This window comes from Acipenser ruthenus, chromosome 33 (genome assembly GCF_902713425.1).
Source record: "Acipenser ruthenus chromosome 33, fAciRut3.2 maternal haplotype, whole genome shotgun sequence".
Lineage (NCBI taxonomy): Eukaryota > Metazoa > Chordata > Actinopteri > Acipenseriformes > Acipenseridae > Acipenser > Acipenser ruthenus.
Window position 1 is genome coordinate 6,565,479 of NC_081221.1, and position 27,208 is coordinate 6,592,686.

Genomic DNA, 27,208 nt, shown 5'->3' on the forward strand with positions numbered 1-27,208 from the left:
AAATACTGGATTATTTCTGAATACATAAACCTCTTGGAATTCTTTGATTATGATAGTATTCACTTAAAGTCTATCCATGCAAATCAAGTCGAGTTTCTCTTTTCTTTAGGTTCAGGATAGTAGAAGTGAGTTCTTCCAATGATTCTGTAATTTAAAAAAAAAAAAAAATTATTAATTTAGTCATCGCCAATGTTTTTTTTCTCCCCAATTTGGAATGCCCAATTGTTATTTGTATCCCGGTTCACCGCTTCAACCCCCTGGCGACTCGGGAAACAGGTTTATTTACAGATATATTAACTTAAAGATATCTGCAAATGATTTACAGATATCTCTAAATATTTCAAGTTATCTTAAAATGCAGTTTGAGATATCTATAAATAATAATTTGGCTTGCCATAGGGGGACCACACTCTTAAACTTTGAGGAAGAAGTTCAAGCGTACCCATCTTTCCCTTGCCCCGTGCCAGTATTGTTTGATAAGGACGAAGACTACGATTTTGTCACGGAGGTCACGGAAATCATGAAAATTGTGAATTTGAACAAAAGTCAGTGAAATCTTGGAAATGGATGTAAAAACACATTTGATTAGGCACTTTCTTTATTTCCTTTAAAAATGCATTATGTCATGCACTGAAAATCAGCTGTTTTGAAGTATGGATGATGAAATATTCTTGACTGTGAGGATCTTTCAGCCAATTAGAACGCACATTTCGCCTGCTGTGTTCCACAACACATCACAGATAGAAGGTTGGACATGAATAGAAGAAAACAAATAAGCAAGTAGCTTTCACTCTGTGTCTGTTCACTTCTGCTCATGATGATATTCCCCTCATACACACTTCTGTATTCCTATAACCCAATAATAAAGCACTGGACACTGTAAAATGTTAATTGCTTGTTATACATTAGTAAAAATACAGCACATAGCGATCATATCCCCTTGTAGAGCATTTGTTTCTATGTTGTTTTATAAAAGTCTAGCAGTGATCACGACTCTCACAGTGTTGGGAAGGAAAGTCATCTAAGGCTAGTTTGCCTAATAATGCTTTAGTGACCACTACTGGCCAGGTGCTGAATTAGTCCAGGTTGAAACTCTCCGGATTGGGCATCCCCTCCAGAAGCTTGGTAATATCCATTGCCTAGGTTTCAGATCAGTAATTTCAAGGACAGTCCATTTACACAAACATTTCTGTTACACAGAATAAAAAATAACCACACTGGATTATTCAATACAAGTTATTAATGAAATCCTTCTGCTTCTCTCATTTTGTACTGTTTGTTTTCCTAGTCTTTTGCTGAAGATGAAGGGAGCAAGAAGTCAGGATCCCAACAGAATATGGCCTATTTAGATGAGCCGGGTCTTCAAAAAAGAACAGCCAGTGCTTTAAGTGTCCTCACCAATGTTTTGGAAGGTACTTCAGTATATATATATATATAATCTTCTCCATTTTGCTCTTCATGTGTTCCAATATATTAACACCTTTTCATTGTTATTGCCTGTTTTTACACAGCAAATGGTGGCTTGAAATTACTTCTAGTAGAAAACTTTGGAGAACTTGAAGTTAGTTATTCATGACATAAGGCTGATTTAAGAACAGTTCTGGCTACATTGTTTGGAAAATACTAGACTGTGTGACATAGATGACATTGCATAGAATATTATCACTCATACTTGCAATAGCATAGGGTGTTAAGCCAGGAGCATTACTGCTTTGTATCCAGCCTTCTTGGGTCGAGGTGGGGGTTGTGCGGTTCACATTTCTTATTGCTTCTCTCACAAGCAGACATCCGCATTAATCCTTACATTTCTTATCTGTACTGTTTATCTCCTTAGTGCTTAATTGTTTTAATATGATATTTCCAGTAAATTGTGTATAGTGAGGTGTAATTCAAAATGTATACAGTATGCCAAAAGTGTTCTACATTGAATCTGAACGTAAGCAACTATATTCAAACAAATTAAAATATTGTAGTGAAACTGTACACCTTGTTTCCTATTATTGTGAGGGATTGGTTTTTTTTAGCAACATTGTCAAAGAGCACCCCTTTACCTCTGATGAAGATCGATTGGTTCTTTTAGAGTAACACTTGGTGTTTCTTCCTGGTACCTGATCACATCCTGATTTACTGCAATGGTTTAACAGCAACCAGGCTTACTGCACACTATTTGATAAGACACCATTTGAGAATTAGTGCTAATACAAAGACATTTGATAACCTTGTTTTCTTTATCAGGTCACTTTTCTGTAAATGTATAAAATTAATCTAAGCAACATATTTCCTGTTTTGTTTTTCTACAAAATTAAAATAAATGGTAAATGTGTTCTTTCAATGAATAAAGTGTTAAACTAAATGTATTTACAGAGATAGAAGATGCTCAGCAGAAGTGTCCCCCCTGGTGGTACAAATTTGCCAATACATTCCTGATTTGGGATTGCTGCCCCCTGTGGATCAGATTCAAGGAATTGGTGAAGTTTGTGGTGATGGACCCCTTTGTTGATCTCGGTATCACAATCTGTATTGTGCTCAACACTCTTTTCATGGCTATGGAGCACTACCCCATGAGTCCTGATTTTGAGGAGGTGCTTGCCGTGGGAAACCTGGTAAGAAAATGTTTAGTAGATAGTATTTTATTAATGTTTGTAGCACTAGAACTGTAGTTAATAATGTTGTTAAATGGTTAAGCTCTTTAATGCTTTTTGTTTTTATTAAATACACTGTTTTCTTGCTAAGATTGACATACAGTGCAGGCTTCTGTTAAGACAAACAGACTAGTCTTCTGATATTCCACAATACTGTTACTTGTGCTAAAGAACATCTTTACCATGGCTCATCAAAATTGAATTAATGATTCTCATATACAGTATATACATAATAATAAAAAGCTTATATTGTAATTCTGGAATACAATCTCACTCTTGCCTTGTCATATGTACTATACTGTACACTGCATTACTTGTTTTCTAGGTATTTACTGGAATCTTCGCTGCTGAAATGGTGTTCAAACTCATTGCCCTGGATCCCTACTATTACTTTCAGACTGGTTGGAACATCTTTGACAGTATCATCGTCACTTTGAGCTTGGTAGAGTTGGGACTTGCAAATGTTGAGGGTCTCTCAGTGCTGCGGTCATTCCGTTTAGTAAGTTCAAAAGCAACAACTGTAACAGCGCAAGTGAACTTATCTGTGGTATTCTATTTACAATACAAAAAAATAGCTGACAAAAATTGTATATGTTGAAACTGACAAAATCCACAAGCTTTGTGCACGAAAACTGCCTAGTCACATATTTGCAACTTTAAAAAAAAATTAAATAAAGTGTAAAAGATCTGTCCCAGTTGTGAAGAATTAAATGAAGTTTTGGTAGTTATGAAACATGAAAATAACATGAACCTAATCGCTTTCTATTAATGGTGTCATGTTTTACTTAATAATTTTACTTGAAACAGGCACTAACTCTGTCCCTTTCTGTCCCACACAGCTTCGTGTTTTCAAGCTTGCAAAATCCTGGCCCACCCTGAACATGCTCATTAAGATCATTGGCAACTCCGTGGGGGCTCTGGGCAACCTGACCTTGGTTTTGGCGATTATCGTTTTCATCTTCGCTGTGGTAGGAATGCAGCTTTTTGGAAAATCCTACAAAGAATGTGTCTGCAAGATCAACCTAGATTGTGAACTGCCTCGTTGGCACATGCATGATTTTTTTCATGCCTTCTTGATTATATTTCGAATCCTGTGCGGGGAGTGGATTGAGACCATGTGGGACTGCATGGAGGTGGCAGGACAGGGAATCTGCCTGGTAGTCTTCATGATGGTCATGGTGATTGGGAACTTGGTGGTAAGTACCCTGTCTGATATCATATTTCCCATTTCCATACCTTGTCATTGTTCATTGCTTTGTTGCTTATTTATTATTTTAGTACATACAGTGAATATGTACAGTTATCTCTGAGGTATAGCCTATAGTAAAACCACACTTTGAGTGGACAAGAGGCCGACGACTACTACTCTGTGTATTTAATGATACTGTACAGCAGTGGTACTCAACTCTGTCCCTCGAGATCTATATCAGTCCTGGTCTTTATTCCAGCCAGGTCCTAAATAAGTTAATTGCTCTTAGCAGCTTCAATTAACTAAATTAGAATCCGCTTGGAGTAAAAACCTGGACTGGATTAGATCTCGAGGGTCAGAGTTGAGTACCACTGCTGTACAGGGATGAGTTTTCTTCTTTTTTTTTTTGCATTCTGTATCAGAAAGAATTTATCCCATAAAAAATATTTGCAAGTGATATATACTAGAAGTGCTCTATTTAAGTAATTAGGGGGTTGGTTTCATCAATCCATACTTTGCCTGGCATAAACCAAAGTTGGTTTTCTGTATACCTGTGCACGTAAACTGTTTAGTCACATATTTGATGGGGTAACCCCCACCCCTGGGTGTTTTCGGGTTGTGTTCGGGTTGTTTTGTATAGTTTGGGTTATGTATGTTGGTATGTGGGCACGGGGATTGCACAATTACTTCACATACAGACTGTCGTGGCCAGATTGAATGATTAGCAATCAAGTCTCGGCACAGCTGCTTAAAAGCAACACGAATGTCTCACTCGGAGTTGGGTGTTCAGTGTGGAGAGAACGGGAGAGAGTCAGGAGTACATTTTATAAAAATAATAACAATTGCTATTCGTGCTGGATTTATACCAGTGCTATGCTTGTTTTATTTAGTGTTTATCCAATGTTTGTTTTGTCTGTCTGTTTTGGCCACTGTGTTTTCAAAAGTGTTTTGTTTTATGTTCAAACCTTTCATTTATTATTAAACATGTGCATCAGCGCCGTTAACTCACCACGAAGCCATCTCTGTTACAATACCATTTTACAGAAACAGGGAGTCCACCTGCAATTCATCAAAAATAGCTGTGGCTAATACAGACATGATATATCTTGATCAAATCAACCCTAAGTCAAGCACACAAATGTTTCAGCTTGTGCCTTTTAATGCCATCATACAGTAACACTCTTCAAGGGGTAAACAAAATGTTTGTCTACTTAGTTTTACCTTAGGATTTATGATTGAGTGTTTGAAGGTTTGGATTCAATGAAAATAGAATAATTGAGCAGTCAAGGTGTCTTGTCTCTGGGTGGTTTAAACTGTTTTTGAACAGGTCATACTGGCGGCAGATTGTAGGAAGGTCAGTTTATTTGACTTATCTGCTACTGATTTTTCGTGCTTTATAACTGCTCCTATCTGTAAAGTGATACTCTGTAATGTGATATTTTATAATGTGATATTTTGTAACAATTGTAAGTCGCCCTGGATAAGGGCGTATGCTAATTAATAATAATAATAATAATAATAATAATAATAATAATAATAATAATAATAATAATAATAATAACAACTCAGTCACTGGGTTCAGCCCTATCAGCGTTTGAAATGTTGTAGGCCTTGAGGATCATCTGGTTCAGTAGGTCCAAGAAGGCGTCAGAAATCAGTTCCCTTTTTATAAAATGCAACAGCTGAAGAGAGGACATTGTTTGAAATTTTGCTCCAAACTTGCCAGGAAAATTGTTTTCATCACCAGTACATCAGTATAATTTAAGTGCCTTATATGGTGTTAGGGAATTGTGCCTTGGCTGCTGTTTTGAAGAAAATGATTATGATTGATAACCACTGAATTGACTGAGCAGCTATGTAAGTTGGTTTGTACAGCTAGTGTAGACTGTCAGTGCTAAAAAGAAAATAAAAAAATCCAAGTTTCCTTTTCTACTTCTCGCAGACACCTGTAGGTTTGAGGATACTTTGGAAGATCAGTTTACTTTAGAGAATTTTACAGCACAGGGCAATACACCTGGATCACAGCAATGACCTTTCCAAGGGTATCCTGCGATTACCCTAAAATAATCCCTTTGACAGCCTGTCTTGAATTTTTGAACAAATAATACACAATTCTGTGGTCGGTCAAACTGGCTACTAGTTAACAAGCATGGGAAATAGAGTACATGCAAGGGGATGAAAATAACTGAAAACACATATATCAGGCTGACATTGCTCCTAGTATTTCAAAAGAGGATGTGTATGCAAGCTAGCTGTTGGAGGATAATACAGCTTCATATTCATGGAGATAACCAAATGGTTCTTTACTATTAATGACACAGAGTGTATTTCCTGTTGGGTTATACATAGAGAGAAGAGGAAATAACCCTCTCTATGAAGTAACAAAGTCCCTCTGGAAATCCTGTGCCAAAACCAACAGGGCTTCTTACCCAATCCCATTGGCTAGTCCCAGTACTGAACACAAACATTAACGGATAGGGGTTATGCTATTTATTCAAAGGATTTTTTATAAGTCAAATGACATGAGCCAGTAAAAGCAGCTCTGACCTTGGGTATGTGTTAATTCACATCTCCTGGAACCAAGGGACAAACACCAACAGCTGTATGTATAAAGAATAGAGGATATAAGAATTATACTCCAGAAAAATATACAAATTGAAATCACAGAAAGCAAATGTGAATGAGATTCTTTAGTTTTACCTCATTGTTAATTAAGGGACAGCACATACCACTTTCACTTTCACTTTCCTTAGGCTTGTGTGCTGTTTTGTATTTACATCCCAGTTGATAGCAATTAGTATTTGTATTAGTTTTAGCATATTTAGTTCCTACTATAGTTTTATAACATGTACATGATTAAACAGTGATCTGGATGAGTTATAAGTCTGGCTTCAAGGACATGTGTCTTTACATGCTACTTGCTTCGAAAAACAAAACTGTCGTATGGATTGTGAATAGAACTACATGCATACGTGAATATATTCACACAGCAATCAAGTTCATTGCAACAGAAAGGTGAGATCATCTACATACTAGTGCTATCAAGTCACTTGCAAAACAACATATATAGCAGCGGCTGTAGCCCAAAAACTGGGAATGTCAGTCAGAGGTAATAATTACTTTTAAAGATAAAGTTGATTTTTGTGTGGATATAATTAAAGTATACAGTACAAGTAGTATATATTCAAGGGTGAACAAGGTTACTTCGATCTTGCTTTTAAATGCATAGTACAGGATGGAGAATGATGGTCAAGCACATGTAATAAAAGTATACTCTAGTAGAGCCTTGTGTCATTGAAAGTTAATTAAATATTTATAAAACAGCAAATTAACTCTAAGGGCCTCATTTACGAAAGGGCACTACATTTGGAGTTAGCGCGAATGTAAAGTAATTAGCCTAACATGCGCGATAAATCTAAATATACTGTCCCATTTACTAACAGAGAACGCATTCATTTACATGCACAGTATTTGGCTAATTCACATACCATACCGTGCATGCTACATGTATTGTGAGTGATAATTTAATGTGCATGATAATGTCAGAGACTTACCCGTGACCATCGTGATAGCAAAAGCCCCAGCTTTTTGGTCAGTAGCTTATTGTGAAGGTGAAAATGAATGATCAACAGACACAACACTCAACAGCGCGAAAGCCAGAGGCAATGTAAAGTGAAACTGCACTGCTTACCTTTTATTTTTAACATGTATTCCTTGTCTGATGTAAAGAAAAAATGCATATACAATAAAAGTTGTGTTGTGCAATCGCATATTTTTCTTTTTGTTCTGCTTACTCGAGAAATATTGATTGATGAGATGTAGCCTCAGTTCTCTTCCTTGTTGGCATTGCCACCCTGCAGAGCAGGCTCCATGGATCGGGGTGACAGTGCTATGTGAGTACAATCAGTAGCACACGTCCTGTAAACCTGTCCTCTGTGGGAAATGTAATATAATTCCCTGTGAGCTTTAGCAGGGCTTTTTCTTGTCTAAATCACAGTTTATTAAATAGGTTGCAGTTAAAGCTGAATGACATCGTTTAAAATAAACAGTTAATACTCTAAAGCAGGGGTGTCAAATTTGGTGGCCCACCCATTACTTTATAAAATTGCATTTATGTATTGTATCGTTTTATTCTGCATCTTTAATATAACATGTGCATTCTGCATTGTATGAGTGACATCCCCATTAAGCCAATCACAGCTCACAGAGGTAGTAAAATAGCCAATCAAATAGCACACAGGACCCATTTCCTCACGCACATAATTTTAATAAGGATAGCGAAGTGAAGGCTTGTTTAAACTATTTATTTTACTTTGTGTAAAATTTAAAATCAGTAGCGAAAAAGTAATTGGAGATGTCACGGAAGTGAAAGATGGAGGCGCAGAAGATTCCAAAATCGTTACCCAGATGATTATTTTTTCACTAAATAATTTTGACGACAAGGCAGCATATTTGATTTGCAGTGCAACGGCTGCAGTTATGAAAAATGTTACCAAAAATGTTACCAATGTCACTATGATACGCTGCACAAAGCAATGTATTTTTTGTTTACTGGAAATTAAAGAAGCTATGGAGTCTCAATGAAGGGGAAGGACTTTTTAACTTCAAGAAGCCATGGAAAGTGCAGAATTGCCTTAGAAGAAACTAACTGGTGGGATTACAACAGAGGGTGCACCATATATGACTGAGCAAAAGAGTGGATTGGCTTGTAGCTGAGTGCTGGCAAAAAATTAAGAAATGCAGTAGTACCAATTTTCTTACACTGGATTCTGCATCAACAGGCATTATGTGGAAAAGATGCAGAATTAGAACACGTAATTAGCATTGCTATCTAGTGTGCGAGAAAAGAAGCCAAAGTGTCCTGACAGAAGTCATAAAAAAGTACATTTCAAAGTGTACTGTTTACTGTTTTGCACAGCTTGTCAATATCTTTTTTTTCCCCCGGTGCTATTAAAAAAGTTATATTTTGGAATACAAGTTAAATATTGAGACTATACTGACATCTTTTTTTTGTGTGTGTGTGTTTTGAGATTTCCATTGAAAGTAAACTACTCCAATTTCTCCGTTATATTACATTTGTGATATTGAGTTTGTCAGTGTTCTAGGAAAGCTGCTTCTAGTTAATATGTTTTGTGTAAAGTAGTATATTTGACTATATTGGCCTACATACAATTTATATATGAAAATGAAAATGCAAAATAGTAAAAAGTACCACTATGAAATGTACCTTTTTGTGACTTCTGTCCAGACACTTGGCTTCTTTTCTGGCACACTTGATAACAATGCTCATTACGTGTTCTAATTCTGCAACTTTTCCACATAATGCCTGTTGATGCAGAATCCAGTGTAAGAAAATTGGTACGTCCACATTTTTTTCTTTACTTTTTTCCAGCTAGCCAGTTCACTTTTTTGTCCCGTCATATGTGCACCCTCTGTTGTAATCACGGTTACTTTCTTCCAATGTTATTCTGTGCTTTCTATGGCTTCCAGAAGTTTAAAAAAGTCCTTTCCTGTGGTTATGTTGTTCATGGCATTCACAGCACTTTTCAGAAAAACCTTTCGTTGAGACCCCATAACTTTCATATACACTCAAAATTCGTTGCTTTGTGCAGCGTGTCATAGTGACGTTGTATGTTATAATCTTTCTTAACTGCAACTGTTGCACTGCAAATCAGAAATATTGCCTTGCCATCAAAATTTTGAAATCTTCTGTGTTCCGCCTCCACCTTTTGCTTCCATGACATCTCCAACTACTGTACTTTTTTTGCTACTGATTTTAATTTTACTCAAAACAAAATAAATAGTTTAAACAAGCCTTCGCTTCGCTATCCTAATCAAAATTATGTGTGCTGTGTGCGTGAGGAAACAGAATTTTACTACCTCTGTGAGCTGTGATTGGCTTAATAGGAATGTCACTCATACAATGCAGACTGCACATGTTGAATATGTGTGTTATATTAAAGAGGCGGTTTGTTTTAAAGAAGAATTACAAAACGATACAGTACAATGCAATTTTAGAAACTAATGAGTGGGCCATATGCATTAGAGGAGATAGGAAAAAGGCTTTTTTTAAATAAATTTTTTTACATCATACAAGGAATACATGTTAAAATTAAAAGGTAAGCAGTGCAGTTTCACTTCACGTTGCCTTCACAATAAGCTACTGACCAAAAGATATGCCAGGACTGCTGGGGCTTTTGATATCATGGTGGTCACGGGTAAGTCGCTGACATTATTGTGCACATTAAATTATTGTTCACAATACATGTAGCATGCACAGTATGGTATGTAAATTAGCCAAATACTCTGCATGTAAATTAATGCGTTCTATGTTAGTAAATGGGGCAGAACATTTAGATTTATAGGCTCACTACTTTACGCGTGCGCTAACTCCAAATGTAGTGCTGTTTCATAAATGAGGCCCACTGTATGTTTCAAAGTGTTTAGTGGCTACCTCTAATCAAGCCAAGAGCTGAGAGTATTTCTCGTGAACTCTGTGTCAGTTCTGTGAGCGAAGCGGCAGGTGTACCATATAACGAGTGCAAATTGATTAGACGTAGCTACTGAACTGTTATAAACATAAGTTATTAAATCTAAATAAAAAGCAAACATAAGGCTGATATAAACATACTTAATCTGCTTATGTAGATTCTGTTATGGTTTAAACATTTAAGCCGAGGGCACACAAAGCTACTTTGTGGCTTGGAACTTGGTTTCAGGAGACTAGGTTTCAGGGCACTGCATGGCACACCAGGAGAGACTTGGGGTTTGATACCGCAAAGTTGCCTTAAACTAGGTCTCCCAGTCTCTGGGAACTAGGTTTTAAGCCACTGTTCCTGAAAAAGTAGCTTTGTGGTCCCTCAGCTTTAGAATTATTTGTCATTGACTTTCTGAGTGTGAGATCTCACAGACAAGCTTTTTCTGCGGCTTTGCAGACCCTTATTTAGGGCCTCCGCTGAATCATAACACCCGACTTGGAATGAAAAAAGTCAGCATACTCGGAACCTGTAACCATGATCCCTGTCTAAATGTGGGAAATAGGAAACAGTAAACTAATATTAATATAGTTTTAAGCTGAAGATAGCTGTCTCCACACAGACGGCAGTAATCAATATGTATCATGTAAGTTTAATGAGCAACATTTATCAAGTATAATCATATTTAGCTAAGCTCATCCACACATCATGGTCTTCTCTACGAAGTCCCACACTCATGCATTTTATGGTAAACTGCTTGAGAAGAAATGTGTTGACTAGTCATACATTATCTTATGTACTATTTTAAATTGAACCCCCTGCCTTGTCTACAGTTTATTTCAATGTCCTCTGCCTCATCTCCTGTACCAGCACCCCTGTATTGCATCACATGAGATAGGAATATTTGACTTTGATTTAGAACCATGCAATACAAAGAGTAAGTCAACTGCAATGCAACTACAGTATGAGGATATGTATTGTTTGCATTGCATTATTTGCTATGAGTTATCCTGTAGCAACTTAAGCAAAAATACTACAATGTTGGCTTCAATGTGACAAGATGTATTGGGATTTTCAATTAACAATACATGTTTTTGTAATAAGGGTCTATGACAAACACAGCTTTGTAATGTGTGTAAATGGGCCATTGCATAATGTTTGTTCCATTCAATAAGTTATTAATAACAAATAAAGGATTAACTTCTATTATCTACTGGGATTGATCAATCACCACGAAAATCTTGGGCTGGCCATTCGTGTGATATTGATGATATATGTAAAACAATGTCCCTTTGAGTATTATTGTCCCACATTTTCCAGCAATCACTATTAAAAAAGTAGAATTCTTACAAAGCACACCCAGTGTTTTCCCAGTGTTTGTAGAAAATACTGTAGTTTTTTTGTAAACTATTTAAAAGCTTTTGTTACAGAAATGGAGGTTCATAAGTTGCATTGCTTTGTAAAACATACCTGTATGATCTTGTTTGCAGGTGCTGAACCTCTTTTTAGCCTTGCTGCTTAGCTCGTTCAGTGGCGACAACCTCGCCAGCAGCGACGATGATGGTGAAATGAATAACCTGCAGATTGCCATTGGCAGGATTACCAGGGGTATCGACTTTGTGAAAAGCACAGCTCTAGGGCTCATTCAGGGAGTGCTGGGCAAGAAACCAAAGGAGAAAGAGGACGATCTGAAGAAGGAAAACTTTGTGCTCAACCACATGGACTCGGAAGAAGACCCCAAGTCAGATTTGAAGTGTGTGGATGCCGTGTCCGGGAATGACACGCAGGTAGTGGAAGAAGTAGACCACACAGGATTTCTGGTTAATCCTGACTTGACCATTAGTGTCCCAATCGCTCTTGGAGAATCTGATTTTGAAAATCAAGATGAAGACGATGTTAACTCAGACTATGAGATTGAAGAAACAAAACAAGTAAGAATATTCCTAATATTATTTACAATCCCTGTGACTTAAAGACCCTTATGAATGCCAGACTTTTTGAGTGAAGTCTGTAAGTAGTATTATATAATTTTATTAAAAATTAAAGAAAACGATAAAATGACAAATTATTATAAGGGACTTTTATATACAATACAATACTTTTATTTTTTCAACCCCGGGATTGCCAGTCCAATCCCCACCCCATCTTAAGGTGGAACATCTGGCCGTTGAATATATCCCAAATAGAATACTACTTTGAGTTGAGCTGTTAGAATCAAATTCAAATGAAAGCTGTCGGTATCAAATGAACCACAAACCATCCTGAGAAATCATGTGTATGTGTGTCTAAATCCATAATTCAATATGTAATGCAGAAGAGAAAACAGCATCTGAGCCATTCTCTCTCACCTATTATAAGCACTAACAATAAACTAAATATATCCCAGGAATTTGTGATCTAATTGTGATGAAACCTGGGCAAGGACAAAAGCAATCTGGGGATATATGGATGCTCCCATCCGTCTGGATTTATATATGTCACATATATTTTATTTCAGGTACTTTTTCATGATACTGTTAGCTCTAATCATGATTTTTTTTAGTTTTAGGGCTGTACAGTATATATAGAATAATGGTGCTCTTATGGATGAAAGATGACATTACTGCTGAATGCTGGTTTTTAGGGTGATGCCTTCCAAAATTCATCATATGAAATGCTGTTCCCTTACAGCAGAAGAGCGGGGCTGCAGACTCCTGCAGTACATTGGATTACAAACCTTTTGACGCTGAAGAGAAGGTAGTTATGGAGGACACCCCTGAGGCTGATCAACCAGAAGCATGTTTCACAGAAGGTACGGTGCCATCTTCAGAGATGGACCCTGCTGCAACAGGCACTAAAGTCTGTTTCAAAGCTCTTTTCAAAATGTCTGCTCTCGTGCACTGATAGTGTATAGCCCACATTGTCAAACAGGTAACACAGCAATAATGATCCATGATGTGGTATGAAAGAGAAAAGCAAGATCACTTGTTGTATTTTTTTTTTTTAAAGCTTCCTGCAGTGATTTATAGTAGTGATTTTTTTGAACCTCGTCCCCTTACTCTTGTCTGTGTTACTTGACGCCCCCCCTCCCCCCCTCCACACACACACACACACACACACACACACACACACACACACGTGTACTTATACCGGTAAAAAAAAAAAACCAACATGCCTCTGGCTTCTCTGTATGTCACTGCTGTTGTGTTTTTATTTTTCTTCTGCACGAACCAGCCACCAATCCATCGTAATAAGAGCAAACAACACTGCAAATTGTTTGATTCTTTTGAACTGTTAGTGGCCTGCGGGCCAGGACAAAGGCTGGGGTCCGGACTTTATACCGCAAGAACCTCGTACTGCGGAGGTCGGCCCCATGGGCCCCCGGGACCCCCTGAAAATATAGAAATCCTCTGACTCTGTGGATGCCCCAGAGGACGGAAAGGTTTATAACCTGGAAAGGAAGGAAAGAGAATCCCTGTCTCCAGGAGCCACCCTCAGAAAGGTGAGGCAAGTCCTCCAAGGCCAGGCACTGGAGTGCGCCTACAGGGGTATCTGAAAGATAGAGTTTTGTTAGTATTTGGTTTTAGTATTTAAGAACTGTAGAAGACCACCACTCCTACTGGTACAGTGAGAGAGAAACAATAGTCTCTGGGTAAGACAAGAAATAGCGCATGAGCTGTGAAAGAACAATGAATGTGGCCAGTAGTCCCCTCTGACTCGCTGCGGCGAGGACCCCCCTTTTTAACGAAGGCATGAGTAGCTGCGGCTGACTCGAGGCCGGGGAAGTGAAACTCACTAACCCTCCAAAAGGATGGACCATCGGCTCCCCGCAAGGACTGTACCTGTGAAGACAAATAAAATACTGCGTGCCAATGCGCAACAAAAAACAGGGAAGAAGGACAAACAAGGACTAAGAGAGAGATGGTTAGTAAGACAGGCTATGTGCAACCCCTCCACTCGGTGGAGAGGAAAAAAACCCTCTGTTAGGAAGAAACCTCTGGCAGGAAGGGTGCCCCCACTCTGGGCATACTAGCAATTGATTGGTGAGCTACTGAGATGTCTGTAGGAAGAGAACAAATGTAGGAGTGGACTGCTGCTGATGACCAGTGACCCATAGTTTTTATAAGGTAATGACTAACATTGGCTTTTGCTGCTGATGAGGCTGCGCCGATCCTGAATGAGTGCGGGGTATAGAACTGGGGAGATAGACCTGCTCTGGAGATAAGAGAAGAAAGGTGAGTTGTGAACCAGTCTTGTAATGACATTATGGGAACAATCAATAAACAGGGGATCTAGGGAAATGGATAGTGATGGTACTGTGAATTCTGCCCTTCTAGAAATCAGAAGAAAGCTGACAAGCACGTAGCTTCCATCGTCAAATGGGTTGAAACATCCTGAGCTCAAAATTGAAATTAATTGGGAAAGGACGTCTGTAGATATGGGTAGTCTAGATGGAGATGGAAAGGGGATGGAAAGAAGTGTTGGCGAGGGGATAGATAAGCTACGATAATGAAATTGGATACCTGAGATGAAGGATTTTATAGACGCTGGCGAAAGATGAAGAATGCCTCGAGCATGGATGATGAATGCTACAATCCAATTTCCATTAATGGGGTAGGGGATATTCAGTTCTGGGCACAGAATGAAGAGAATGGCGACCAACCTGTAGAGTAGGAGGACCTGGCAGATGGAGAGAGGGCTGATGACATGTATTCTCATGAAGATGAGAGTAGATTGGAGAGTGATTGGTTTCATTGAATATGAGATGGTGGAACTGGGGAACCTTTTGATGTCTAGAGAGATGAGATGCCGACCATCTTATGTGCTAGTTAATACAGGAGTGATCAGCGGTTTGCTACTATCATGTCTGCTTGGAATGGAAAAGATGAACTCACATTCAGAGATTTGGGTTTCACAACTCCAGTTATTCTCCTAATAGTGGACCTCCTTAACTCATTATCAAGACAGTCTCCACATCTCCAGTCTCATACCACATCTCTTACCATGTATTAATGTTTGTAGTATTTGAGAGAATGAGTGGAAATATTAGGTGGGGATTAGCATTAGCCTTGACTGCGGAAATGGCTGCCAGGATCCAAGTATTGGAGGAAAGCTGGAGTGTTAGAAGCTCTGGAGGAGGGGTTCATGCTTTTGAAAGATATTTTTATGTGAGAATCCAGGTTTTTGCAGTTGAGGCGAGAGCGAAAAGGTGAGATTCTGAGCTGGGAAGGAGCCGGCAATGAATTGTTTGTCCATCTCGACTTGGATTAGAGACTCAGTGATTCTGGGTTTGGTGGAAGCAGAGCGAAGATTTTTGCATATGAATGTCACTGCGGGGCGGTGCAGAGCGTATGTGTGTATCTGTGACTGCGGGGCGGTGCAGAGCGTATGTGTGTATCTGTGACCTCGGGGTGATGCTGAGCGTATGTGTGTCTTTCTTCTATTACTTGCCTTTGGATCAACGGGGAGAGGGCGTGACGTCGGATGGTGGCTGCTGAAGCAGACGCTTTAACCAGGTTGTACTCTGGAACGCTGATAGATTGGGGCGGGGTCAGAGCTGCCTGGGCTGGGGTGAGCAATAGAGCTGCTGAAACAGAAGATGTAATGAAAGAGGGGCAGAGATTGGCACATGAGAGGCTGGGGCGGGCACGAGTGAAAAATTCAGCTTTGCCGGGATAAAATTGAAATTATGAAAATATCTTTAGTTCAGTAGCAGTGAAAACTGGAAGTGTACACGGTGGGAAAGTCCAGTAAAATAGTAGTGTGAAGCCTGTTTCCAAAATTAAACTTGACAGAAACAACAACTCAGCCATTTCTTAGTATTTGCAAACAGTCTAAATTAGAACTGTACTTGAAATGTTCCCTTTCAGAAAATAAAATGAAATGAGCTTGGAAAATAGCTTTGAGAATCTAGACTTCAATGTTGCACAAATACACAAGTAATGGAGGAACAACCCGCTTGTCCATATCGTGTATTAATTGAGGCAATTGAGATGGCGAAGGGGTGAATAAGGGACTTCATGTCCTCGAAAACGTTGTTATGAAGCTGTAGGATGAGTTCGGGTGCGTCTCCTGGTTGCTGCGCTGCTGAGAGCACTCTGAGTTTGCAGAAGCGTGCTCGTGAGAAGGAGGCAAGGTGGATGTAGCAGATATAAAGGTATAATTATTTTGGAGCAACGCCATTAGCTCGCTTCCAGCCAGGATGTTGATATTGTTGTCGTGCAAGGTTATCGGCGAGTGGCCGATCCTTATAATATAGCTGCTCCGGAGGTTGAGCCTGCTGGCGGGGCGTTTTCATCTCCATAGTGTCGGGGCAGCAGGTCTGGTTGCTGGGTAGAGGTTTGCATTAGAAGTAGACGGTCCATTGGAGAAATGAATGAGATATTTTGAGGAGAATCTGGCAGGGAGGTTTCCTGCAACGTATGCAAAAAAGCAAATGCAAGAGAAGGAACTTTGATAGGCAGGAGAAAAATAGGAGGAGAGCAGCTCCAGCTCCCACCCCTGAACCCCACTTTAAAGTTAACATTTAGCATGTTCACAAAGAAAAATGCCACACAGTTTTGCATTTATATTTTTATTCCAAAAACATTCAAATAAATGTTTACTTAATTAAATATGTCTGCTAAAACAGTATCTCATTTACAGTAACTCGTTATAGCACCTAAAATATCACTGCAGCAACTTGGAGAACAACAAAGAAGGCCTTCTAAAAATCTGATACAGTATTTATCGTTCTTATATGGCCCTCAATTTTAAGGTACCGGTAAACATTTATGATAAGTATTTGGTATCTCTCAGTTTTAAAACTTAGTTATAGTTCACAATATAACACAGCGGAATGATCCAATCAAAACTGCCAATAAAGCCAAAATACATTCTCTGTCCGTTATATAGTATAGGTTAAGATGTGTGCTGTAATTAAAATTAAAAAAAATCCTGAACCTTCTAACAGCCCCCCAGGATACAGTCCGCACCCTCCAGTTTGAGAATCACTGATTTAGAGGACAGATCTCAAACCCCAGTGCACTAAAGCGGAACTATTGAAACAGACTTTAAAATTATATGTGTAAGAAGTTGTCTGGATGTTAACAATGAAAATAAAAATTACAGGTACACTACTTAAACAGCTGTAGCAACACGTGGGGATGTGTAATGCTATATTTTTTCAGAACCCCGCTACTCACTCTTTAAGTGCAGTGTTTTTGCTAGGAATCCACCAGTAATCAGGTTTGCATTTCTGCACATGCTGTGGACTATTATGGTCCTTAGAAATGTTTATAATAACGAAGGTTCTGTGTTTCCATTGTGTAGGCTGCATCCGGCGATGGCCGTGTCTGACGGTTGACATCACACAAGGCAAAGGAAAGACTTGGTGGACATTAAGAAGGGCCTGCTTTGCAATTGTGGAGCACGACTGGTTTGAAACCTTCATCGTCTTTATGATTTTGCTGAGTAGCGGTGCGCTGGTATGATTTATTTGTCTCTAAGGGTCATCAATCTGACATACTGGTCACACACACATTTAAAGCTCATGTGTCCCACTGTTAAATATGTCAACATTATTTTTTCAATTCATTTTATATCTGCTGTCTTACCATCAAGACCGAAATACACATTTAGCTTTTATAGAATACATGAATATGTATTAATCAGTGATCTGAGGGACAACCCATATGATTAAAAGGGTGTGCTAAATATTGCATGTTTTAAAAATGTTGTCCATTCCTTGTACATTTCCGCTTCCTCTTTTTCATTACCAGGCATTTGAAGATGTATATATTGAACAACGAAAAGTGATAAAAACCCTGTTGGAATTTGCAGATAAAGTGTTCACCTATGTATTTGTTATTGAAATGCTTTTAAAGTGGACTGCCTATGGTTACAAGACATACTTCACGAACGCTTGGTGCTGGCTCGATTTTCTCATTGTGGATGTAAGTATTTTTAACTTGCTTACAATTAAAGTGTGGCAGACTTTTAATCGCAAACCTAAACCAGAGATGCCAATAAAACCAGCATTAATTTAAAATATTGTAAAGCTGACATTTCTTACTCCAAAATGTTGCTCATTTTGTGTATGAATGTAATACCAGCATCACTCTTCCTTACAGGTTTCTTTGATCAGTTTAGCAGCGAACTTACTGGGATATTCTGAACTGGGACCCATTAAATCCCTACGGACACTGAGAGCTTTGAGACCCTTGAGAGCATTGTCACGGTTTGAGGGGATGAGGGTAAATAACACCATCAATTAACTGAAATATACAGTAGTAACAAACAGTGGTGGTCATGAGTATTGCATAATGCTTGATTTGCCAGTTATTCTATAATATTCACTATGCCAGTCTCTCTTGCCATTTTACAAAGAGTTTGGGAATTAAATCGCTGTCAACAGAAAAATTGCATATTCATCCAACCACTAACTATGCATTGCTATTACAAAGGTTCCCATATTAAGAAGTATATTTAAGTACTCCGACATGCACCTTAATTGTTTCTTGCTGATAGCTGTAACACTGGAAGCGTGGTATTTATAATTAAGATTTTGAAATCGATACTGTGTTTTGTCTCTCTTGTTTCCATTAAATTAATGGAACTGAACCCTTCAGGTTCTTAAACAAAAATGATATTATTTTGATTCCTGATTTACTGAATCTTCTAACTGCGTGCAGGTTGTGGTGAACGCCCTGCTTGGTGCCATCCCATCAATCATGAACGTCCTGCTGGTTTGTCTCATCTTCTGGCTCATCTTCAGTATCATGGGAGTCAACATGTTTGCGGGGAAGTTCTTCAAATGCGTTAATGTCACCTCGGGAGAAATGTTCGATACTTCAGTTATCAACAACAAGACTCAGTGTCTGGAGTTAATAGAACAAAATTTCACTGAAGTTCGCTGGATGAATGTGAAGGTTAACTTTGACAATGTGGGGATGGGATACCTTTCATTACTGCAAGTGGTAAGTAATGAGGAATGATAGCTGGTTTAAAAAAATTAGTGTGTTTTTTGTTTTTGTTGATTGTGTATTTGTTCGGGGACCACCTGATTTTTATTTTTTTTTCTCAGCGGACCACACAATAAACAATATAGTTTACTGAAAAATAAGCACATACAAATCATTATAATATTAAGAATAACCGTAGACTTACCTTTCTTTGTTTTAATGCGATGGGTGGGCCTGTATTTGTGAGCAAAGTTATTTTAAGATTGGAGTTTTTAAGAACGGTTCTAGTTTACTTCTCATTAACACAAATTTACCAAGAGGTAAAAAAAAAAGTTTTATTTTTAAATTGATAATTACAGCAGAAATTGATTTGTGTGAATTTGTAATCTGTGAAGTTACATCCCGAGGTCCCAGCACAGTCGGGGCTACAAATCTCCAGCTATAACCTTTATTTATAAAACAGAATGTTTGGATGTTGCACGCTGATTGGCTGTTGAGAATTTTTACAGTGCAGTTAAATAGTACAATGTACTGTGGAACCTATTTTTGCCGAAGCACAGTTCGATTAATAAATTATCAATACACAACATATTAAACTCGCAATAAATATACATATTGTTGTGAGAGTTATTTTAATGTTTTTAAAAATGAGTTACATTCCTTTCGTCACATTTGATCTTTTTGGAGGCATGACAGTAGACAAGTGGCTAAAATTACAAGAAGCAAAACCTCCGTTGAAAAAAAAGCAAGAGACACAAAGATCTAACAAGTCAACAACTTAATGAAACTGAAGAAAACAAAAATGCTTCGGCAGCTGGTGTTTTTATTGATTGGATGAAACATAAATAAATGGTAATGATGTTTTTTTCTCACATAACATCATACCCAGTATCACTGCCCCTCTTGCTGTTCTTCCAATTCACTTTCTACAAGTTGCTCTAAGTTGATTGTATCGGGTTACTCTTGTTCATTTGCTACATTTTCATTTTCATCCATTTCAGTTTGGTAATTTCCACATTCATTGCCACTATCTTTTCTTTGAAAATAATCAGTTATTTTTTTAGCAGTCATTTTAACGTTTCAGCCTCTTGAAGTACTTAAAACAGGAAACACTCCCCTTTATCTCTCTAATTGGTTAAATATAGTGTCAAGACGTAACAGCAACACAGCTGTCATGTGGTTCAAGATTTTTTTTCTCCCAGCGCGTGCAAGTGATCTAGTCTGCTAGTAGCGCAATCAATCCTTATTGTTAAAGGCACCTGCAAGACAGGCTGCTTGGGATTTTTCAGCTAGGTGCCAACAGGCAATTAGCCAGGCATCCCGCCCGACTGAAAAGACCTGAGGAAAACCCTGAGCTTTGTTATGTTAGCCTCCGTGCTTGTCTAAATCGCTCCGTAAACAGTGCTGATATAAACCGCAATGATGCCAATAATGTATTTTGTATTACCTTCTCCAGGTCAGTGGTAGTAATGCGTGGATAGTGAAATCTGTCCTTGCCTCCTTTTCTATATCTTTTAATTATCAACAAAAATACCCGATTGGCATTTTTAAATGCTTGGTCACTAACAAGGCTAACATTGCGGGTTATGTCAGCTCTGTTTACAGAGTGATTGAGACCAGCACGGAGGCTGTATCTGGTGATGGATCGAGATTTTTGCACATGACGGATATAGATTATTGTCCCACGTAGTTCAATAGTTACGCCACTGAGGCGGACAACAGATTGAGAACTGCTGATTTATCGGGTAATCGTATAAATACAAACCGGAAAACCAGAAGCCCTATAATTAGGCCACTGTCTTCTAATGCATCAACCCCCCACTGCAATGTAGACCACTAGCGCTCATATCACCTCTTCTAATTTTTTTTTAGGCAACCTTCAAGGGCTGGATGGACATCATGTATGCTGCAGTCGACTCCCGGAGGGTAAATGAGAGAAAACCTTTTACAGGGATTATTTATTGAAATATATCAAGGGACTCCTTGATATATATAGAGTGTAATGTTGAAATTATTTATGTGCTACGCATAGCTGCACGCAGCAAATTAAGAGATAGTTTGTGGCAATTTACAGAAGACATGGCAATGCTAATATAGAATTGTTACAATGTGGAAAAGCATATACCGTCTTTTTTTCTCTCTAGATTGAGGAACAACCATCGTATGAAATTAACCTCTACATGTACATCTACTTTGTTATTTTCATCATTTTTGGAGCCTTCTTTACTCTCAACCTCTTTATTGGTGTCATCATTGACAACTTCAATCAGCAAAAGAAAAAGATAAGTATCAGCACAACTCACAATGAACTGCTGCTGGTATTTCAAAGTAGATAAAAGTTTTGAAAATACAAACAGGTCTCAAAACTCATGCTTATTGGCCCCATTTTATATCCGTGTAGGAATATAATTGATTATTATAATATCCGTGCTTGTATACAGTAGTTCAATGAAATGTAACCTGTTGATCCATATATAGTTCTCAGGTTTAATCACCAATAGATACAGGCTAGCTTGTCAATGTATTGGTCTTTATTAGCAGGTTTCTGCATCACATTATAATGTATGCAGTCATAATAATTTGTGTTTTGTTTTACTATACTTTGGAGGGAAGGACATCTTCATGACAGAAGAGCAGAAGAAGTACTACAATGCCATGAAAAAGCTTGGCTCGAAAAAACCACAAAAGCCTATTCCAAGACCACAGGTACGGACAATACAGCCTACTGTATCACAGCTAGGGGCGGATTTGACTAAGAATTAGAGATGCACCGGTTATTTTTTGGGACGATTCCGATTATCGATATTCCATATGAATAATTGTCAGATATCGATTCCAAAATTGTAACATCAACATTTCCAACATGAAATACAGCGTAGTTACCATGAAAAAATTTTTTCATAAATTATTAACATGACTAATAGTTTGCAACAGCAAAAAAGGTACAAACGAGATTGCACTTCCTTCTGGGAGCTGCCACCCCCACAACAGTGTGCTCTGAGCAGTGCTGATCAATGGGGAGACCCACAGACACAGGATAGCAATTTGTATAGAGAGCATGGACTGGAGGTGAAAACTGGTGAGCCCCATGCTAAAGTTTAGCATCTCCGATCTGAGATGGAGCTTCAGAATTTTAAATGAATTGGAATCTATTGTTTTAAAGTATCTCCAGACAGCATGTTTATTACACCACAGCTTGGCTAGAGTGTTGCTGTGTCATTGAAAATGGCATAATAATAATAATAATAATAATAATAATAATAATAATAATAATAATAATAATAATAATAATAATGAAACACAGATTACAGATCATGGTATTTTATTAATAATTTGCACTGATTTCAATTTTGATCCAATGATCTAAGAATGCAAAGCTAGTATTTTACAACATTTTGCTTCAATAATCAGTGGTTTATTACTCAGCGATTGTGTGAAGTTCTGAGTTGATTAAAGGGGTTACATGCATGTTCTTATGCTTCACTTCTTGATGTGGCGAGTTCAATTGTCATAGTTAACTCAACATCTCCAACTGAGTATTTTATTCACCAGATACCTTTGCACACCGTTTCTTAGTTACTTTATATAAATTGTAACTGAACATTACATTGAATAATCCCTCTTTTTGTTTTGTGTTTTTTTGTGTATGTCCGGCCTACTCAAAACAAACACAGAATAAAGTCCAAGGATTGGTGTTTGATTTCATCTCCAGACAAGCATTTGACATCTTCATCATGGTCCTTATTTGCCTCAACATGGTGACCATGATGGTTGAAACGGATGACCAGAGTACAGAGAAAGAAGAAATCCTCTATTATATCAACCTGGTCTTCATTGTGGTTTTCACTACAGAGTGTGTCCTCAAAATGTTTGCACTCAGGCATTACTTTTTCACTATGGGATGGAATATCTTTGATTTTGTTGTGGTCATTCTTTCTGTTGTTGGTAAGTTCGACAAGTAGACAATGCAAGTGTAATAATTACATAGAGTTAATTTCATAAACTTTGGTGCTGGATTGGCAGTGCTGGAGACTGAAGAAGTAATCTTGTTGACTATAGATCATGAATAGCATAAGTAGCCTTCTGAATTTGAACATCCACACTTTTAGAAGCAGTTTAGTCTTCTATTTGGCCAGTGACAAATGTGCCAATTGTATGTTGTGTCATTTCCCTGTGTTCTTAAATATTATTTTATTAAATTAAAAAAAAAATAACAAAAATCAAACCAAGATAATTATTATTATTATTATTATTATTATTATTATTATTATTATTATTATTATTAATTTCTTAGCACACACCCTTATCCAGGGCGACTTACAATTTTTACAAAATATCACAGTACAAAGTATCACATTACACGTTATCACATTAATATTGTTTGATGTGGGTTAGATTTTTTTATTTTCTTAATGTTTCTATTGGTTTGAAGCAAACTATAAAGATATACAGAAAACTAAGCATTTGAAATCAAACCAAGCAGTTATTAGCAGTTATCTGTCCCCGTCTTCAGCACCGTCTTCAACACCTTCCTAAACCTCTCCGCAAGCTTTGTGTGTGCGTTTTAAATATAACCCTTTGCCTTTACTAAACTGAACAGAAAAGGTTTTAATAGATGTTATTTTATCTTCCAGGTATTATGCTGGCAGACATAATAGAAAAGTACTTTGTCTCACCAACTCTTTTCAGAGTTATCAGACTGGCAAGAATTGGTCGCGTTTTGCGTCTCATTCGGGGGGCCAAGGGAATCCGAACGCTGCTGTTTGCCTTGATGATGTCACTTCCTGCTTTGTTCAATATTGGGCTGCTTCTCTTCCTGGTTATGTTCATATATTCTATATTCGCAATGTCAAACTTCGCTTACGTAAAACATGAGTCGGGCATCGATGACATATTTAACTTTGAGACATTTGGAAACAGTATAATTTGTTTGTTCCAAATCACTACTTCAGCCGGCTGGGACGGTCTCCTCAACCCTATCTTAAACAGCGGCCCTCCAGACTGTGATCCCACTATTGACCACCCTGGGTCCGATGTAAAGGGGAACTGTGGCAATCCAGGCATGGGCATGATGTTCTTCACCAGCTATATCATCGTTACCTTCTTGGTTGTTGTCAACATGTACATTGCCATCATCCTGGAAAACTTCAACGTGGCCACAGAGGAAAGCGGTGAGCCTCTATGTGAGGACGACTTTGAGATGTTTTATGAGACGTGGGAGAAATTCGACCCCGACGCCACCCAGTTCATCGAATATAGCAGGCTCTCAGACTTCTGCGACACGCTGCTAGATCCGCTCAAGATACCACAGCCAAACAAAATCAAACTCATTTCCATGGACCTACCCATGGTAACTGGGGACAAAATTCACTGCCTGGATATCCTGTTTGCTCTAACTAAAGAGGTGCTCGGAGACTCAGGAGACATGGATGCTCTGAAGGAATCCATGGAGGAGAAATTCATGGCTGCCAACCCATCCAAGGTCTCCTATGAGCCTATCACCACAACCCTTAAGAGAAAGCATGAGGAAATTGCCGCAATTGTCATACAGCGAGCCTACAGGAGGCACATGCTAAAGCGTTCTGTGAAGCAAGTGCCTTACATACATCGGCAAAACAGCAAGGATGACAAAAAGGAGGAGGAGAGGGAGGCTCCAGAAAAGGGGGGTTTGATTGCAGAGCAGATGTGTGAAAATTGTGAGAAAGCAGAGGCCAGTGTTCCGAAGGTGGTAGTTGAGGTCACAGATGAAGTCGTTCCACTTCGTGACCCACAGACCACTGCTTCCCCCACTACTTCAGGAGGAAACATAAAGGAATCTATTGTATAATGTACAGAGCAGAAACACCTTCATCTTCATGTAGTATCTGTGTAGAATGCCATCCTGCTAAAACTGCTGGTTCCTCACAGCGGAGAACTTTGTGCCTGCAGTGCTAGTAAATTAGTCTGGAAGAAACCCAGGAGCTCGCCACTTTAAAAAAAAAAAAAATTGAACTTGGGTAGGGCATGTTGCACATAGAACAAAATCTTTTGGGGCAAAGAGTAGAATGTTGAGATGCTTAATTTGAAGCTGTAAGTATGTAATGTTTTTACTATCCATTAGAGGGCATAAGAGTACCACGTTATTATGGATTCCCCACTCCAATTCACCAGACACCATCAGGATTGTGTGGTCGTAAAATGCTGTCTTACTGTTTCTAAAACAGTAGAGCTCCCCTAGTTGTGGAAGATATCCAAAAGAGGGAGGTCTACTAAAAAGTGAAAGTAGTATTATATAGAAATTATTTTACAGTAAATACATTTAAAAAACTAGTATCTAGTAATAGCTATATTTGTCTGTGTAAGCAAAGCAATGCATTTAAATAAATGTTTCTGTGTAAAGAGCAGGGATGTGCATAACATTTGGATTTCAGGGTCATTGTTGCAGTTATAACATTAATGGGATGCACTTTGTGCAAAATTAATGTATTCATCAAAGAACCATTGTTCACTGTTTCCGGAAACCAAGCTGGAATAATGATTCCTTGGTTAAAGTTTAGGGAAGATCTTAGTGAAAACATATACAGAAAATAATAAATTCTTGTTGTTTTTTGCACATCCAAATATGTGTGATGTGCCACTGACAATACACAATTCACATTAACAATGCAACGAACAGGAATATGGGTAGTTTGATAGAAATATGCACTAAATATGCCTTAATCAAACATACAATGCTTTATCAAAACTTCCCATAAAAGCAAAACAGAGAGCTAGAGTATCCAAGCTATTTACTCCTAATTGTAATTTTGCATGCTAATTTTGCAGAGTAATAACACACCCAATGAAGTTACCAAACCAGAAATAAGCAACTCAGACATGTGAGGCTGGGGCTTGTGAGTCATCTTAGAATTGTAATTAATGCTAAGGGTGAATTTGGAGTAAATAGCTTTGCGAATGTAGCCCTGAATGTTTTGTGTGGTAAATGTAAATGCAGTAGAGGGGGTAGGGGGTTGGGGGTAGGGGGTAGGGGTTGGAATGAAAGATCTTGTTACTAAGTGTATTCAATTATTGAATGCCATTTTTTTCTATTGCCATTTTTAAAGGGGGTGACATGTGGTGTGCAAGTAGGATGTTTTTGTATACAAATAATTGTTTATTATCCAGCAGTTTTGTGTCTTATTAGAAAGTCAGTATATAGTTTAAGGGACTCATTCTGTGTTGATTATGAAAAAAATGTGCAAACATGTTTTATAGGTTAATAGCAAACAAATTCTAAAGTTTACATCATGAGAATATTGAGACATAGTGAGATGCTGAAATTGTGACTGTGGCACTAACTGCAACTATTTAACTTATTTAAGCTTAGATTTCTATAATGTCAAAGTACAATTTATGATCCAACATTTTCCCTGTATCAATGTTGTTTATTAATTCTTTTTTTTTTTAATACATTTTTAGTCGTTGCCAATTAGTTTTTATTATTTTCTCCCCAATTTGAAATGCCCAATTATTTTTTATTATGCTCAGCTCACTCAACACACGCTGTCCTCCGAAGCGTGTGCCGTCAGCCGCCCGCTTCTTTACACACTGCAAACTCACCGTGCAGCCGCCTCAGAGCTACAGCGTCAAAGATTCCTGTGAATGAAGACACTTTAAGACAATTTGTTATGCAGAGGTACTAAAGGGAATTCAGTTCTCCTTCAGAGTTTTAAAGAATTTGTTAATTCTCCAAACATATTCAGTCTTAAAACAACAGTCTTAATTTAAAAAAATAAATTTATGCAGGCACTTTTTAATGTTAAAAATAACTATAATAATAATAATAATAAACCATTCTTCCTGCATGCAACTTGTCGATTGATACTCCAGGAATTAATTAGGTTGTGTTTTTTTTTTCCCCCTTAAACAAAATGTAATACTATATACAACATAATGTTTTGCATTTGAGGTTACATTTTTATGTGCTCACTGCTCAAACTTTGAAAATGAAAAGATCACTGC

At 38.0% G+C, this 27,208-nt stretch overlaps 1 protein-coding gene across 1 annotated transcript in view; it reads left to right on the plus strand.

The window, feature by feature from the left end:
* Nucleotides 1-26,200, plus strand: part of LOC117433405 (sodium channel protein type 1 subunit alpha-like) — a gene marked incomplete at its 5' end in the record, with an annotated part of 50,149 nt that extends 23,949 nt beyond the window's left edge. Inside the window, 15 exons of the mRNA XM_034055636.3 lie at nucleotides 1,289-1,412; nucleotides 2,365-2,603; nucleotides 2,968-3,141; nucleotides 3,482-3,838; nucleotides 11,798-12,238; nucleotides 12,978-13,098; nucleotides 17,598-17,752; nucleotides 18,047-18,220; nucleotides 18,398-18,520; nucleotides 18,959-19,243; nucleotides 21,101-21,154; nucleotides 21,373-21,510; nucleotides 21,830-21,934; nucleotides 22,903-23,173; nucleotides 23,863-26,200. Of these exons, the coding sequence (XP_033911527.3) occupies nucleotides 1,289-1,412; nucleotides 2,365-2,603; nucleotides 2,968-3,141; nucleotides 3,482-3,838; nucleotides 11,798-12,238; nucleotides 12,978-13,098; nucleotides 17,598-17,752; nucleotides 18,047-18,220; nucleotides 18,398-18,520; nucleotides 18,959-19,243; nucleotides 21,101-21,154; nucleotides 21,373-21,510; nucleotides 21,830-21,934; nucleotides 22,903-23,173; nucleotides 23,863-25,055 (3,954 nt within the window). The remainder of the gene's footprint in view (nucleotides 1-1,288; nucleotides 1,413-2,364; nucleotides 2,604-2,967; nucleotides 3,142-3,481; nucleotides 3,839-11,797; nucleotides 12,239-12,977; nucleotides 13,099-17,597; nucleotides 17,753-18,046; nucleotides 18,221-18,397; nucleotides 18,521-18,958; nucleotides 19,244-21,100; nucleotides 21,155-21,372; nucleotides 21,511-21,829; nucleotides 21,935-22,902; nucleotides 23,174-23,862) is intronic.
* Nucleotides 26,201-27,208: the final 1,008 nt, after the last annotated feature.